Below are 14,710 nucleotides of genomic sequence, written 5' to 3' on the forward strand. Positions count from 1 at the left end.
ACCCAAGCAAAACAGAGAGGCAGGGCGACTTGAAAGCAATATGAAAACCACAGAGGGTGAGACAGTCATGCTGCTCTGTGCCAGAACGAGCAGCCAGCGCACACAGCTGGGATAACAAAGGAACCTACTGACTGCAGACAATTCATATTAGCTGAGGAGTTTCCTTTATGCACGCAGTGAATGGACAGATAGAGTCTGTGGTGTAACCTGGGTTATATCAGCAAATCACCTGCAGGTAAAGTAGATGTGAGCTTCTCAGCGCACACACACACACACACACACTCACTCATTCGGCTCTCCCAACAGCAACATGTAAAAAGTTAGCTGACTGCTGACCTCTACTGGCTCCTTCACACAATGACACAGTCTGGGGGAGGTAGTGATCCTCTGTACAGTCTTTATAATTGCGAGACAGCTAGAAAATCATCATTCAAACTCAATGTGCATCAGCTGAAAGTAAAAACACTTTTCAGGGCGGCCCGGTAGTCGAGTGCTTAGGGCACATACCATGTTGAGCGCAAGACGCTCTTAGCAGGTCACCGGTTCGACTCCCGACCAGTCCGACTCTTTCCTGCATGTCATTCCCCTCTCTCTACCCCCTTTCCTGTCTCCACTAAGCTATAATAAAGGCATAAAAAGCAAAAAAAAATAATAAAAAAACAAAAAAACAAAAAAAAACAAACACTTTTTTTGACACAGAACAGGCTCGGCAATTTGATAAAAATAAAAGATCTTCTCATTCTCTACACCTGCTTCACGTCCACACAGGGATGCATTTAGTGAAAACTACGTAACAAACCCAAACTAAACCACCTCATCTTGACACATTTTATTCAGATAGAGCCGAGTAACCAGCACCAGTGATTCAGTATTGCACTTACTGACAGATGGGAGACTCACTAGAGACAGGTTTTCAAATATAATGGTCAAAACCGAAGCAGAAGACGCCAAGATATTCTGAATTTTAGAACCTAGTGCAGGTCACACTCCGGAGACACTGGATCCTACAGGTCCCATGATACACCTCAGAAGTGTGTTCTTCCTAAAAGCTCATTTCTTTCATATCCTGCACCTTCAGTCTGTAAAGCAGAGCTTCTGATAAATATCAGCTCATGCCAAAACAACTCTGATGACATAATCTAGGTTGTATTGTCAAACTTAACTCCAGGTCAACAGACAACATGATACCATTGTTTTCAAAGGCTGAGTCAGAGCAAACTTCCTGTGTAGAAATGAAGTGTCCCTTTACTTGTTCTAATTTGTCCTGATTCTCTGTTACAGCTTTCCTATTCAACTCTTGGACTTTTTTTCCCAAAAATATCCCACAGTTAATTACTCTAATTACCTCATAGAGCAGACAAACTTTAATATAATACCCCTGACGGTGTTTTCAATGATCTAGAAGCTAATGCACATATTAGCTGTGAAAATATCAGTTGTGGACTTAATAAGATCCTCAGTCCCAGACTGTTGATTTAATCTGTGTAAACCCAGAGGTGGTGAGCACGAGCACGAGCACAAACCTGGAGAATGACTGAAACATCCCTGTTCAGTGGAAACATTAATCACTCAAACCAGTGTCGAGCACAAGATGTGTGCTGATAGATGGGTCGAGCAGAGGGATGGTGGTAACGCAATAACTGAATCAGGGGAAATATTTGACTTTACTTCAACGTCTGTTTGCTTTTCTTGTCTTCACCATGACTGCGGTGTGAAATTTGGATTATTTTATGGTGGTTTGCTTATTGGTTTATGATTGAAGTGAAGGGAGGTGGAGGTAAGAAAAGAAAAAAGGACTTTCAACTCATATCCAAGCTCCTGGCGCCTGATGATTCAGATTCAGATATACACAACACATTTTAAGGAAGTGAATACGACGGCCCTGAGAGCTCAATGCACCGCAACTAGACAAAATACAAATTCAGAAACATCTTCATCAGTTTGACAACACAACAGAAGTGCTTCCAGCGGACAACAAAAAAGGTGATGAGGGGGCATCACTGTGGCTCATTTGGTAGAGTGCGTACCATGAAGGCGTTGTCCTTTTCCTGCTACTATCAGAATAATAACTTTTAAAAAAGTGATGAACTTAACTAGGACACACCTACATGACACCTACATGGATGCATCATAACACATGTCCCATAATACATCCACATGCATTTATTGTTCAGTGCTTTTAGATTCCAAAGTCACAAATCAGTGAACAACTGTGTCCCAGCCAGGTTTTTAGTGTCCCCTGGAAACAAATCCATTGTGTTGTGAATATTCTGCAGCACATGTGTTGTCAAACTGAATTATTTGCATGCGTTTTCTTAAGTGGCAGTGCTTTGAGCTCTCAGCGCCACTGTACTGTAAAGCAAGAAGGATCTGTACAAAATCTGCACTAAAAGTGAAGTGAAGGTGAAGTGAGGTGTGAGTAAGATCAAGTATCCAGACGGTGTGTGGCTGTGAGAGCCAGGCTGCAGCAGCTACTCAGGCCGGCAGTAGTTAGACCGATGCAAACATTTTGACCAGTTCTGAGTTGAGTGAAGCTGGAATGAACGAGGTTGTGTTGTAGCCGACGGGGGCAACAAATGCAAATCATCAACCATCTCAATGATATCACCAGTAAAAGGAATTCTGAATGACGACAACTGGAAGAGACATGTGAGTCATACTGCTGTCTGTATGAAAATCATCTCTCAATCTCTGAGCCAGCACTGCCGGGGAATAACTAGAGAAAAGATAAGTTCTTGAAAAAATAATAAACAGTGAAGTTCAAAGCCGTGTTTACAGCATGATTGACATCCGTAGCCAGTTTCTACCAAACATTTAAACCTCCTGTGACACACAAACTGCTTTAAGTCCACCCCCAGGTTGAACTCCTCATCACTGGGGACATATGTGATTAGACTTGACATTAACATGGTGAAGGAATCAGGGAGGAAAGCTTTAAGGTCTTTACCTGAATTGCGCCAAAGTCCACGTTTTCGTAGTGGAAGTGGGCACACTCTGCCAGCTTCGGGAAGTGACCCTTGGTGAAGCAAAGTCTGAAAACATGACACAGGTATACTCAGTTTGGTTAGCACTTCATCCTCTGCTCATGACAACACCTTGGAGTGTGTATGACTAGTATAAGAAGGAGGGTGCAGGGCAAACAGCGGGAGTGAAAGGAGGAGGAAGACACAGAAATAGACTTGAGGAAAGGAAGCAGGAAACAGAGGCGGTAAACAGCCAGTTTAGAGCGATAAATAGAGATGAACAGAGGGAAGGAGAGGTGCGAGAGGGGGAGCAGACAGGCAGAGGCAGGAGTGCGTGGATTTGTGGATGTGTGTGTGCCTGTGCATCTTCTCACTTCTTGACATTCTTGACCTTCATGCTGGCCGTGCTGCTGCTGCACGAGCGCATGAGGGGCTCTGTCCGCAGCTCAGGGATCTCCGCACTCCTTGCCTAAAACGCAAAAACAGACACAAACATCAGGCGGTGCATACAAATAACTCTCTGTTAACGCGTTTGACAGTTTCCCATTCAGGTTTTGTTTTGAGGCACCTTTCAAATAAGCAACAGGTCCTGTTAGGTGACTGCTCATTGTAAAATCCTCTGTCTCTGTCTTTGTGGTGTTTATGTTTAAGGACCTACAGACCCTGAACACATGAGATGTTCATGGTAAACCAGCCTTATCCAGAACAATGATTTCATCAGACAGAGCAGGAAGTGAATAAATGAATTTCATAACCAACATGTGCAGCATTTGATTAATGACAAAGCACTGACAGCTTGTTTACAACTCAGTGGCTGAGAGACGTGTCAGGTTGTTGAGTCAAGTCGTAGATTGTTGACTTTGAATGCATCATATAGCCATAGAGAATCCCATTGTTTCATTTAATTACAGATGTGTGGGCGTTTTGTCGTAGTAGTAGATCTGTATTACAGATTACTGTGTTACTGACACACAGGCTCTGTTCAACCTGCCTCATGTTGTCTTTACTCTAAACAACCTTTACCAGTATCAGAAATTTGTAGGAGCTAATACAAGTTGGCCAATCACAGCTCAGTCCCTACATAATTATTTTGGCTGTCGTCAAGGCTTCGATTTGTGGTTACATTTTTTTTTGAGGGGGGTCACATTAGGTACGAAGTGGCCGACAGCAGAGCATAAATGAAGCTACACTGTCTTCCTCTTCACCACAAAATTTGCAAGCTACAGATCCCACTGTTTCTGTCCTGATAGCAACTCTCGGGGTATTTGCTGATACAGATTCCTGATCTGATACCTGGTTCTCTCTTTTACCCACATTTCACACCTGTACACCTCACTGCGTGAAACTCATTGGAATAAATGATGTAATTTATCACCACTGCGATGGTGCTAAAACCTGAGTCGACAGCCTGCCTAAGATTTCTAACAGAAGATGGGAACCTTTGATTTTGTAATAACACAGAGAAGGTGGGCGCTGCGATGTAGATCAGATCTGTACATGTGAGTCGGTTACACCTGAGCCAGCTGATCGTACCAGTGAGTCCCTATTGCAGGGTCTTCCCATGCTACGCTATCAAACAAATAGACTTCAGCTCAGAGTGTGTAGATCGTTGCCTGAAGCAGCACATTGAACTTTATTTTTCAGCCTGAAGTTAACACTGGTCCTAATAACCGTTTAATCTGAGATGAAGGATGAAACCAGTATTTCAGTTCATTACAGTGTTTGGTTGAGACATCCACTGCACTCAGGGGTTCATCAATAACTATTTAGAGTGCTCCTTAACAAACCCACTCACTCGCTTCATTTGACCTAAATTAGACTGAAAATCAAATGCAGCTGCGGTCAACAGAACATTAACAGAGCCCGGGGAAACAGATTTTATCAGCGGACGTGTTCATTGTTGAGATTTTATTTCAGTAATCTGACAGCATGTTGTTGGAAGCCACCTGGGAGATAAAATCTTTTTAAAACGAAGGTGAGGAAAAAAAAGATGAAAAAAGATGATAGAAAAAACATCTGTGGGAAGGTGATTGAAAATTTCTACGAAGCGTAAAAGGAAGCATCAGAAAACTGCACCGCAGAGCTGCTGCTCACGTGAGGAGTGAAAATAAAGTTAAGGTGGACCTGTGTGGTTCTGTGCATTCAGCATGTGACCCAACAGACAGATGGACAGTGGCAGTTAAGGTGGTATGCAGATGATTGCACCAGGCTGACAGAGGTGGACATGGGACAGCAGCTGTTTAGACACAGCAGTTGTAATTGTTCATATGTAGTTGAAACAACTGTTTTGTTAATCACTTTTAACTTTTAAGACATTTTTCGGGCAAAAATATGAAGGTTTGTGTGGTCTCAGCCTCTCATTTGTGAGGATTTGCTGCTTTATTCTGTTTTAAATTATAATAAACTAAATCTTAGTGTTCTGGTCTGTTCAAGACGTCACCTTGGACATATCTTCCATCATTTCTGACATGTTATAAACCAGTCGATTATCTAATCAAAAACACCTATTGCCAAAGCATTTTCCACAGTTTTTCAAGGGGCTTCTGGGAAACACTGGGAACTTGCTCTTTATCTTCTGCCAATAAATATGAAAAAACGGCTGCCTTGTTTGGACTGGTGATTGCAAGAAGAAGTCAATTTTACAAATGTGGAACCTGGACTCTGCATCCACATATGATTTGTGGTTGGGAGAAATGGCAAACACGCTGCAGAGACGAGGATTTTACAGTGAACATAGAGGAGGTGTGTTTGAAATTCTTTCAGGGTAAAAATTATTGTGTTGAGTCCAGCGTAAACCTGTGTATTATGTTTCCCTTTTTTCTCTCTAGAGGCAGTGTAATTTCAGTTTGTTCTCTTTAACACTACCTGGCACTTAATTTAATAGTGTGGCTACTGTTGAATGTATGATGTGCTGTGTTTGCTTGTATGTTAATTTTTTACTTTTTCATTTATTAATTAATTTGTTTCCTAATGTATAGGGCTTTCAAAGCTGGTGTGTGTGTGTGTGTGTGTGTGTGTGTGTGTGTGTGTGTGTGTGTGTGTGTACTGTTGTGAGAACCAATCTCAGTTTTGAACCTCTGCAGTCAGAACATGTCTGCACTGTGAGGGGCTTACACCAGGGTCAGGATAAAGAGTTGGGGGGGTGCATATGTACTTAGTTGTGATAGTTCAGGTCATGGTTCGGTGCAGGGGAATGCATTTCCCCTCACAGTGATGGAAAGACAAACAAAACCACAGGAACACTGGAAATGGCGGTTGTGTTTTTCTGACTCTGATAATTACTGACAAAGATTTTCCTGTTCATTTTATTGCATTTCGTTGTGTTGCAGGGATTTGGTAAATGTTTTGTTCCATTGTGCTTCGCTCTGCAGTCGACACACAATATAATCTACCCTACACAGTGCAACAGGGCGTCGGTGTGACAGCTTACACTAAGTTGCTTAGCGCTTTCTCATCACCTCCTCAAACCACCGGAGACATACATAATGCATGCTACTCCAGTATAGAGTCCCTCTCGTATCAAATATTGAACAAAGAATAGCAAACATGCAGTATTAAAAGCCCCGCCTCTGTTATCAATATTCATTAGCCTGGAGAGACTGTTGTTTCTCTTTCTCTCTCTCTCGATCGAAGTAAGCACTTGCGATGGGGCTCCAACCACGCGCCGACCATGGGTGGCTCGGCATGTTACCATGGAGACGGCCTCATTTTCAGCGTGCTGTTGATGCAATAAGCAAGGCCCAAACCACAGATAGGAAGGGAAAGGAAATAATGAATGATGCTGTGAGGTGAATGGGATCCAGTGTGAAGAGGTGGGCTGAGATGAGCAGATGGCAGGTAGATGACTATCTCTGCAAAGGGTTTAGAGTAGAGTAGCTTCAGGACACCAACAGTCATCTGCATTATTCATGAATGTGTGGTAGCGTTTCAGGAGCAGAGCGACACAACTGATCAATCCCCCGAGGTAAAAACAGACACAGATAAGAGTGTGAAAGGCAGCAAAGCACCTGATCAGTGTGGCGTCATCACTGCATCTGACAAGTGACACTCAGTATGAGCTGCAGCTGACCCGAGAGCAGCACAGGGCAGGGTTTAAACAGTGACCGGCTCATACCGCTGCATGTGTGTGTGGTTCCACGCAAAACAGAGATCACTACAGCAACTCTGTGTGTGTGTGTGTGTGTGTGTGTGTGTGTCTCACCATGGCACTGATGGTCTCCTCCCAGTCAGGTCTCTCTCTGGGATGGATGTGAGCCAATTCAGGCACAATATCGTCCTCCTCCAGGTGACGTCCAGGCCTCAGACCCCTACAACACACACACACACACACACACACACACACACATAAATACACAAACTTAGACCTACATTTATTACAATTTCACAAGGCCGATATTTAACTTCGGGGCTGCAACTGATGACTACTTTCATTACTGATTACAGAAAAAAAAAAAAAATTCAAAATGTACATCACAGTTTCCTGTTCGTTGTGTTTAACCAACCCAAACCAAAACCCAAATATTTGTATCCAATTTATTAACTGTCAAATAGGACAAAGAAAAGCAGAGAATTCCCATCAAATGTTCAAACAATTAACCTATTATCAAAATAGCCGCAGATTATTTTTCTTTCAATGGACTAATTGACCTTTAGTTCAAGTAAAAGATTTAAAGTCAGTGCTTGAGACTCAAAGTTGTAAAACCTTTCCCATTGTTTCATCCAATGGTAAGGTAAAGAAAATACAGGGCGAAATAAAATACTAATAATAATGTGATACACAGAGCAAACACATCATAGAAGAGGACGAGGAGCACCGGGTATTTTTCTGCAAATCATGAATGGATATTATTTTAGCCTGTTGAATAGAGATACACTGATAAGTTGATTAACAGAGAATTAATTTGCAACTATTTTCATAATTAATTGTTTATGTCCTTTTTTTGTTATTTTCATCTTGAGTGAGTATTTGCTGCTTCACTGTGATCTTTTATTGTAAACTGAAAATCTTTGATCAGACAAAAACAAGCAATTTGTTGACGTCACCTGGGGCTGCATTTTATACACCACACTATTAAAGGATTAATCAGGAAAATAAATGCAATGATCAGATTAATTGATAATGAGAATAATCTTTAGGTGCAACCCTGCTGTGGAAGATGGTCTGAGCTGATCCGGACAGTCTGAATCTTTCCAGCATTTTAAAGTGCAACATTACAGTAGTAGTCCCGGTGGAGAGATGATGAAGGTTTGAGTGAGTCCAGCAGCTGCAGGACTGAGCATCAATGAGAGAAAAGAAACAGGGCACAGACATTGGGTAATTTGGTGAAGATGGGTTTGAGTTAGCGTTGCCTTCAGAGAGAAACTTTAAGCTGATGAGACGTGTGTCTGCTCAGTGGCCTCGTCTACTTCAAAGACTGCTCCTGTTTCCAGAGCGGCCGAGAGGAAAACAGAACGGCGATGGAAATTAAATAGATTTGCACAGCAGCATTTCACAAAGTGACTGTAGTGACTCACACAGAGCGCACAAACAATGTGTACACACACACACACACACACACAGAATATCAAGAGGGTGATTTTTAAGCATCATTCTGAATGCAGTAGTGATGCTACAGCGAAATGAGTCTAATAAACTCCAGTAGACAGCAGAGGAGGACAGCTTTGTTTGGGGAAGATGGATCAGTGTGGAGCAGCTGCACGACGGCGACGTCCAGCCATCGCCGAGACGACGTCTCTGCAGAGAGATAATTGGACTTATGGGCTGGGAACTCTGAGTTAAGATGCAGGGAGGTAGAGTGATTCTCTGTACTCCCTGAAGCTCCTTCAACATTCAGTCACATTGTGCCACTTTTACTCAGCTTAACAATTTAATGCAAACCTGTACGTCCAGATTCAGAGAACAACATGGTGCTGATATATTACAGCTTCATCGAGTGTTACTTTGGTACTGACAGGATCTTTATCTGTAGGGTTAATTCACCACAGGACCATAGATACAGTATGTTTGTGAGCATCCACGTCCAGATCTTAGTTATTTTTAACCAGCAAGGATTCACTGCAGCATTTTAAGCACAGAAAAACATTTGTGTAGAAATTATCACACACACACACACACACACACACACACACACACACACACACACACACACACACACACACACACACACACACACACACACACACACAAAACAAAAACAATTTCATTTGAGCAAACAAAATTCCCTTCTGTTCGCTTGGAGATTTAAATTGGGTAATTTCTGATTGGCTATTTTGTCTCCAATCCTATTGCTAGTGGGGTCATCGATCGGTTACTATGGAAACAGGGACGTGCTGAGATAATGGTAATAGCTAACTTGGTGAGTTCAGTATTTTTAAAGGATAAATTAATGAGTAGAATCACCATGTCTGTGTAAGCCACCTGGCTTAGCTATAGGTTTACATAAGAGTATTTCCATTTTCTCTTGAAACATTTTAGCAAATTCAGTTAAAATTTTGCTCTTTATTTGAATGCAAACCTGTTTATTGTTAGACTGAGGTGTGTGAGTGTGTGAGAAAAACCTGAGTAGGCAGAGATGTTGAAAGCCAGGTTACTAGTGTGCACTTACATGGATGCAAATATATTTACAGACAAAAATAGATTTTTATTGGTTCCATTTTTTTTCATCGTTATGAGACTTTCTCAATAAAATACAATTTATGTTTGCAAAAAAAATAAATAAATAAATAAATAAAAAAAATGCAGGGCATTTTACTCCTTAGCTTTTTGCTGTTTATCCTTTAACATGAGAAAGCAGCCATCTTCAAAAATGTAAACATGATGAGACGGAAGTTCACTGACTGACCTTCCTTCACCACAATCACCCTAATGACACACTTTAAGCACCACTTACTGGGGGAGGCTTGAGATCCACTGTCAGTGTGAAGCACTTTCAGACACTGGGCGTAAAGGCCGAGCTTCAACAGCACATTTCACTTGCCAAGTGTCACCTTCTCTGTTTAGAAGTGCATTCCCAGCATTCCTCAGTGTGGAGGTATGCCAGGAGAAAGGAGCTGCTCCTTCCAGCACTGAGGCAAGAAATCTGTGCCTGAACCTGGTGCTGCTTCTCGTCCACCCACCCACCCTCTCCCCCTTCTACAAAACTAGATAAGAGGAGGGACTGAGGAGGAGTGTTTCTCTCTGTAAGAAACGAGAGCCTTCTATTTCAAATGGTGTGAATGTTTCAGTCTGGACTATTTTCCTACACCCTCTCAGTGTTGGTGCAGAGAAGCAACAGCAGCTCCATTTTGCTCTGAAAATGAAAGTGATGAATGTGGGACACTGCATTTATCCTCAGCCATCACTCCCTCATCTCTGCTATTAACGCTTCCTCGCCACTGAATGTCTGACTCAACATGTGCTCAACCCCAGACAGGAACATTTCCCTCACACAGACCAACAGGTCTGAGGGTGGAGGAGATTCACTGCTATCACAGGGTCACCGGTGGCAGCTCACACACTATAGCTACACCTCAGCATTCACACTGCCGTTTATTTATTCAAAACAAGGCAGAAGATATAAAATTGACACTGAACTTCAGTGATTTAAACACATATATTGTGTATAAATAATTCAGATTCTTACTTTCATTAAGTCACTGGACTGGGTTTATCACAGAGGAGCCAAGAGTTCAAATGAAGTGGAACTACTTCCAGCTCCTGAAAATGTCATTTCCAGTGCACTAAATTACCATCAGACCGGAGTTTTATATTAACATAGTGAGCTGCTGTTGAAGTAGTTGAAGAGTAGACAGATTTTCAGACTAATCTTCTAACAGCCAGGTTGTGCAGCTACAGACATGCAGGGCTGTGTGGTAGTTCAACATTACCAGATAAGTCGGGCTTCAATAATTGTTTAATCTGATGAAAATTTTCTCTAACTGATGAAATATTATTTCAAAAAATGCCACAAATTAGTTGAAATTACTTGTCTCAGTCTCCCTGAGTCACAAGTCTACATCATCGCTTCCAAAAGTCTCAGTTTCTACCCATCCAGACTACGACACAATCTCAATGTCTTCAAACTAACATGGGTCCAGCAGCGTTTCCTAAGGTCTGTTTTAGGTGCTCAAAAACCTCCAGAGACGTGTGAATAGGAGGAGTAAACGTAGCAGAAATGATGAGTTTTCAAACAGCCAAAGAACAGCAGCTGCTAATAACTGAGGCTGGACCTCGGTAATGTTTAGCATTTAAAATGAGTTTTCTGCATCCTCTAAAATGAATATGCAGTTAAATCATCTTCTCTCAAAACAGTTTCAATAAACTTCAACAACTTAAACGAATGGGTTAATGCAGGACTGTTGTATTCTGCTGCTTTGGTTTTAGCTGTGGAAAAACTAATGAGGAAAGTCTAATTTCAATATATTGACCAATCCTATATTTACCTTCAGGGCTGGTTGGCTCTTGCACTAGGAAGGTGGATCATGATGTGCGTTTGTGTTTCTGATGACAGATCATTGATGTGACAACCGCACACAAACAATGAGCCCAGACTGGCAGCTGAAAACCAAATAAAAATGTTATTTTTCCCCCCTTACAATGATCATATGTGAAGGACAGAAATATCTCCTGTTACCAGCTTCAATCTGCAGCTCACAATTAGTCAGTTTAAATCTAATAAACAGCACAGAGACATGAATGAAAGCAGCCAAACGAAGGCAACAAGCACTGTCAGTCTGATTGGCTGTGATCAGTGTTTACAGGAGCAACTCTTAAGAGCATAGCATGTTTTCTGTACTGGACTGAACACACATGGATAGATGCCACTTTTAGACCTGCCAATAATACCCACCAGAGAATATCATGGCACTGGTCTGATGAGAGAGAGATCCAGAGAGCGGAGCCTGAAGGCTGAGGAAGTGAAGTGCCTCGTGTTTGGCTCAAGAATTAAACTGTGTTTTGGTCTAGTAGAGATTGTTTGTTGTAGTCAATGATTTATTCTCAAGGAATAAACTACTAAAGGAGTCTCTCTCTTTGAACTGGCTGTCTGAAGAATTAAACTATCAACATTTTCAGGAGCAGTTCTGCTAAAATAAAACATCTGTAATGAACCAGTTATGTAAAGTGTGTTATATAAGTCTGTATATTATATATCTTCTTGTGATTTTAAACTATCAGGGGAAAAATGATGTAAATCACTGTTAGTTTTGACAGTTTCACTCCTCATGACATCGGAGATCTTTGAGCACAAGTGAAGCAACAGTGAAACACGTTGAGATTAATTTCTATTTTAGAGAAAAGATGCTCACACACACATCGCCTGTCATTTAGTTATAGTGAACATGAGTCTATAAAACTCTGCTGGATTTCTCTCCACTGATATTTAATGACATTTCTGACTTCTGTTTTCTACTTTAAAAGTTAAGCCAGCAGAAAGTGCTAAGCAACCAGTAACAACCAATAACAGTCTACTGTCTGTTCATCTTTATTAAAGCAGCTCCAAAAAACACCACTTAATAACAGTGCTAGTTGTTTTTTTTTTCTTGCAGTGTGGCATATCTAGGCCACGCTATCCAATATCAGAAGAATGAGGACTGAAGTGTATTTAAGGGTGGATGTTGCTGTAATGTGACCGAGCGTCTACTCTGGCTGAAACTATGACAGAGGGTGAAATTCAAGCTCGGTTTCAAGGTTGCTGAAGACATCCAATCAATGACAGGGAAGGGTTGTGCTGTCCTGCAGAAAACAGCAACAGGGAAGGGGAAATCAGCCATGGACATAATGTTTCTGCAGGGTTTTTTAAACTTTTTAACACCACCAGAATCCAAATTAACACCTATTTCAAGACAACATATCAAAAGGGCTGTTTTAAAGAATTCTCTGCTGGCAAATGTGGTTTCTTGGTGGTGTTGATGGTCACTTGAAAAGAGCTTCAGCCATGAGAGGTTATGAGAGGTGAGAGGTTATCGTAAGCCCTCTGAGCAGCGCTATGTGTTCAGGGCAGATTGAAAGCTGCAGTGAGCTGCTATCAGAAAGTGATGGTGATGCTGGTTAGCGTGCTAACTTCAGTAGCAGAAAAGACCTGATAGAGACAAGAGGTAACACTGTGGTGTTGCTTTCCACCTCTGGAGACAGATGTTGGTGAAGTCTGATGCTGAACTCACAATGTTTCTTCTAGACTGATAAGTAAACAGCTGTTAATGCTAACACTAGCTATTGAGCAATAGCATAACTTACAAATGGCTCCTTTACAGTATGATGGAAAACCAGTAGGCACAATCCCAGCTGTATATAACAATCAGTCCTCATGATATAATCTGTTAAATTGAAATGAATCAATTGATTAACTTGTTAAAAAATGATTCATTCGTTTAAGTTCATGTAGATTTTAGCTAAAATGGACACCACCCATTCTGAGCTACTGCAGCAGTGGCGACAGTGTTTGCTACAGATCTAATGGTGCCGAATGAAACAGCCTCCTGCAGCACAATCCAGTGTCACAACAACCCCACTGCAGGTGTATGACGTCTCCCGACAGCCCACAGACACAAAACCTTCTTATAACATTACTGCCTATGTCAGGCATGAGAAAATATTTGAGACTTTTGAAATTAAAGACTTTCTAAGATTTTTTTGAGGAAAATAAATTCAGTGCTTTCTAAGACTTTTCAGGATCTGCAAATACCCTGAAGAAAAAAGCAGAGACTCTTTAGGACTTTCACTGAAATCTCAAGTCTGATATTCTCTCTTTGAGAGAAGCACTAGGGCTAAACCATTCATTGCTTTTGGCTAAAAACATGAATGGCACTGACTGACTGATGAAGTTATGCCGCTGGTTGGCCAGCTGAGTGCTGGACTTTCCCCATTGGTCACTGCTCTTTCAAAATGATTTAGCACAAACAAGCAGTGTGGATAATTTATCTGCTTTGTCGCTAGATGAACCAACTTTTTTTCCCCCCAAAAAAAGAGACAAATTTAGTGACATTTGGACAAAACTTAGCTACTTTCCATAGAAAACAGCCGCCAGTATTCACCAGTATCAGAAGATCTATGCTGACCACACTGCAGCTGACGTAATTAACTTTTCTCTGAGTCTTTGTCTTTAACTGATGCTTTTGGTGATTTTGTCAGACAATGTTGTGGTTATAAAATCAGGAAGTGACTGCTGGTTAACATGTGGTCTCACTGGGCCATGGTTCAGTCACTATTCAATACTTGTCCCGTTGTCTGACAACAGAAACAGAAAAACATGTCATGAGACATGAGAACAGCTTTGTTGTGAATCCAGCTGGATTGAGATACTGTACATGTGAGCACAGAGAGGAGGAGAGAAGAAAACAGATAAAGTGTTGAAACCAGCTGACACTGGGCTGAATATGAGTAAGACTCAGTCCAGCCATATAGTAGGTTTGGACCTAGTCTTGTTAATATCAGATCCTGCAATTTTAATTATGACTTAAATAATTAACAGTGTCTTAACAAGAAAAAGTGAAAGTTTAAAGCAACAACCATTGATTTCACCAACTATAATGATAATTGTCACCCATAAATTTACTGGAGCTAATCAACACTGATCTGTGAGCTAGTCAAACAGCATAAAAGAAGTTATTACCCTTGACCTTGACAGCTGATACACGCTGGTCAAAGATAGTTTGTGGAAAGAGGGATGTTACTTTGTGTTAACTTTGTCTATTCATCTCACATGCAACAGTTCCCAATAAGTATAATGCCATTTTTGAATCTCAAGATTAGATTTGAATATCACTGAGTA

At 41.3% G+C, this 14,710-nt stretch overlaps 1 protein-coding gene across 6 annotated transcripts in view; it reads right to left on the minus strand.

The window, feature by feature from the left end:
- arhgap32b (Rho GTPase activating protein 32b) overlaps positions 1–14,710 on the minus strand; it is a 113,348-nt gene that overhangs the window by 60,886 nt on the left and 37,752 nt on the right. For 5 of the 6 annotated variants that reach the window (XM_071460608.1, XM_071460606.1, XM_071460605.1 and 2 more), the window contains exons 3-5: positions 7,165–7,270; positions 3,338–3,432; positions 2,948–3,032 (exon numbers count right to left, since the gene is read on the minus strand). In XM_071460608.1, coding sequence (XP_071316709.1) covers positions 2,948–3,032; positions 3,338–3,432; positions 7,165–7,270 — 286 coding nt within the window. Of the gene's footprint in view, positions 1–2,947; positions 3,033–3,337; positions 3,433–7,164; positions 7,271–11,384; positions 11,500–14,710 lie in introns of all 6 variants that reach the window. The other variant, XM_071460609.1, reaches the window with a different exon arrangement.

The sequence above is a fragment of the Trachinotus anak genome, unplaced genomic scaffold (genome assembly GCF_046630095.1).
Source record: "Trachinotus anak isolate AG129_WGS33_773 ecotype Australia unplaced genomic scaffold, CSIRO_AGI_Tana_v1 ptg000024l, whole genome shotgun sequence".
In the NCBI taxonomy this organism is placed as follows: domain Eukaryota; kingdom Metazoa; phylum Chordata; class Actinopteri; order Carangiformes; family Carangidae; genus Trachinotus; species Trachinotus anak.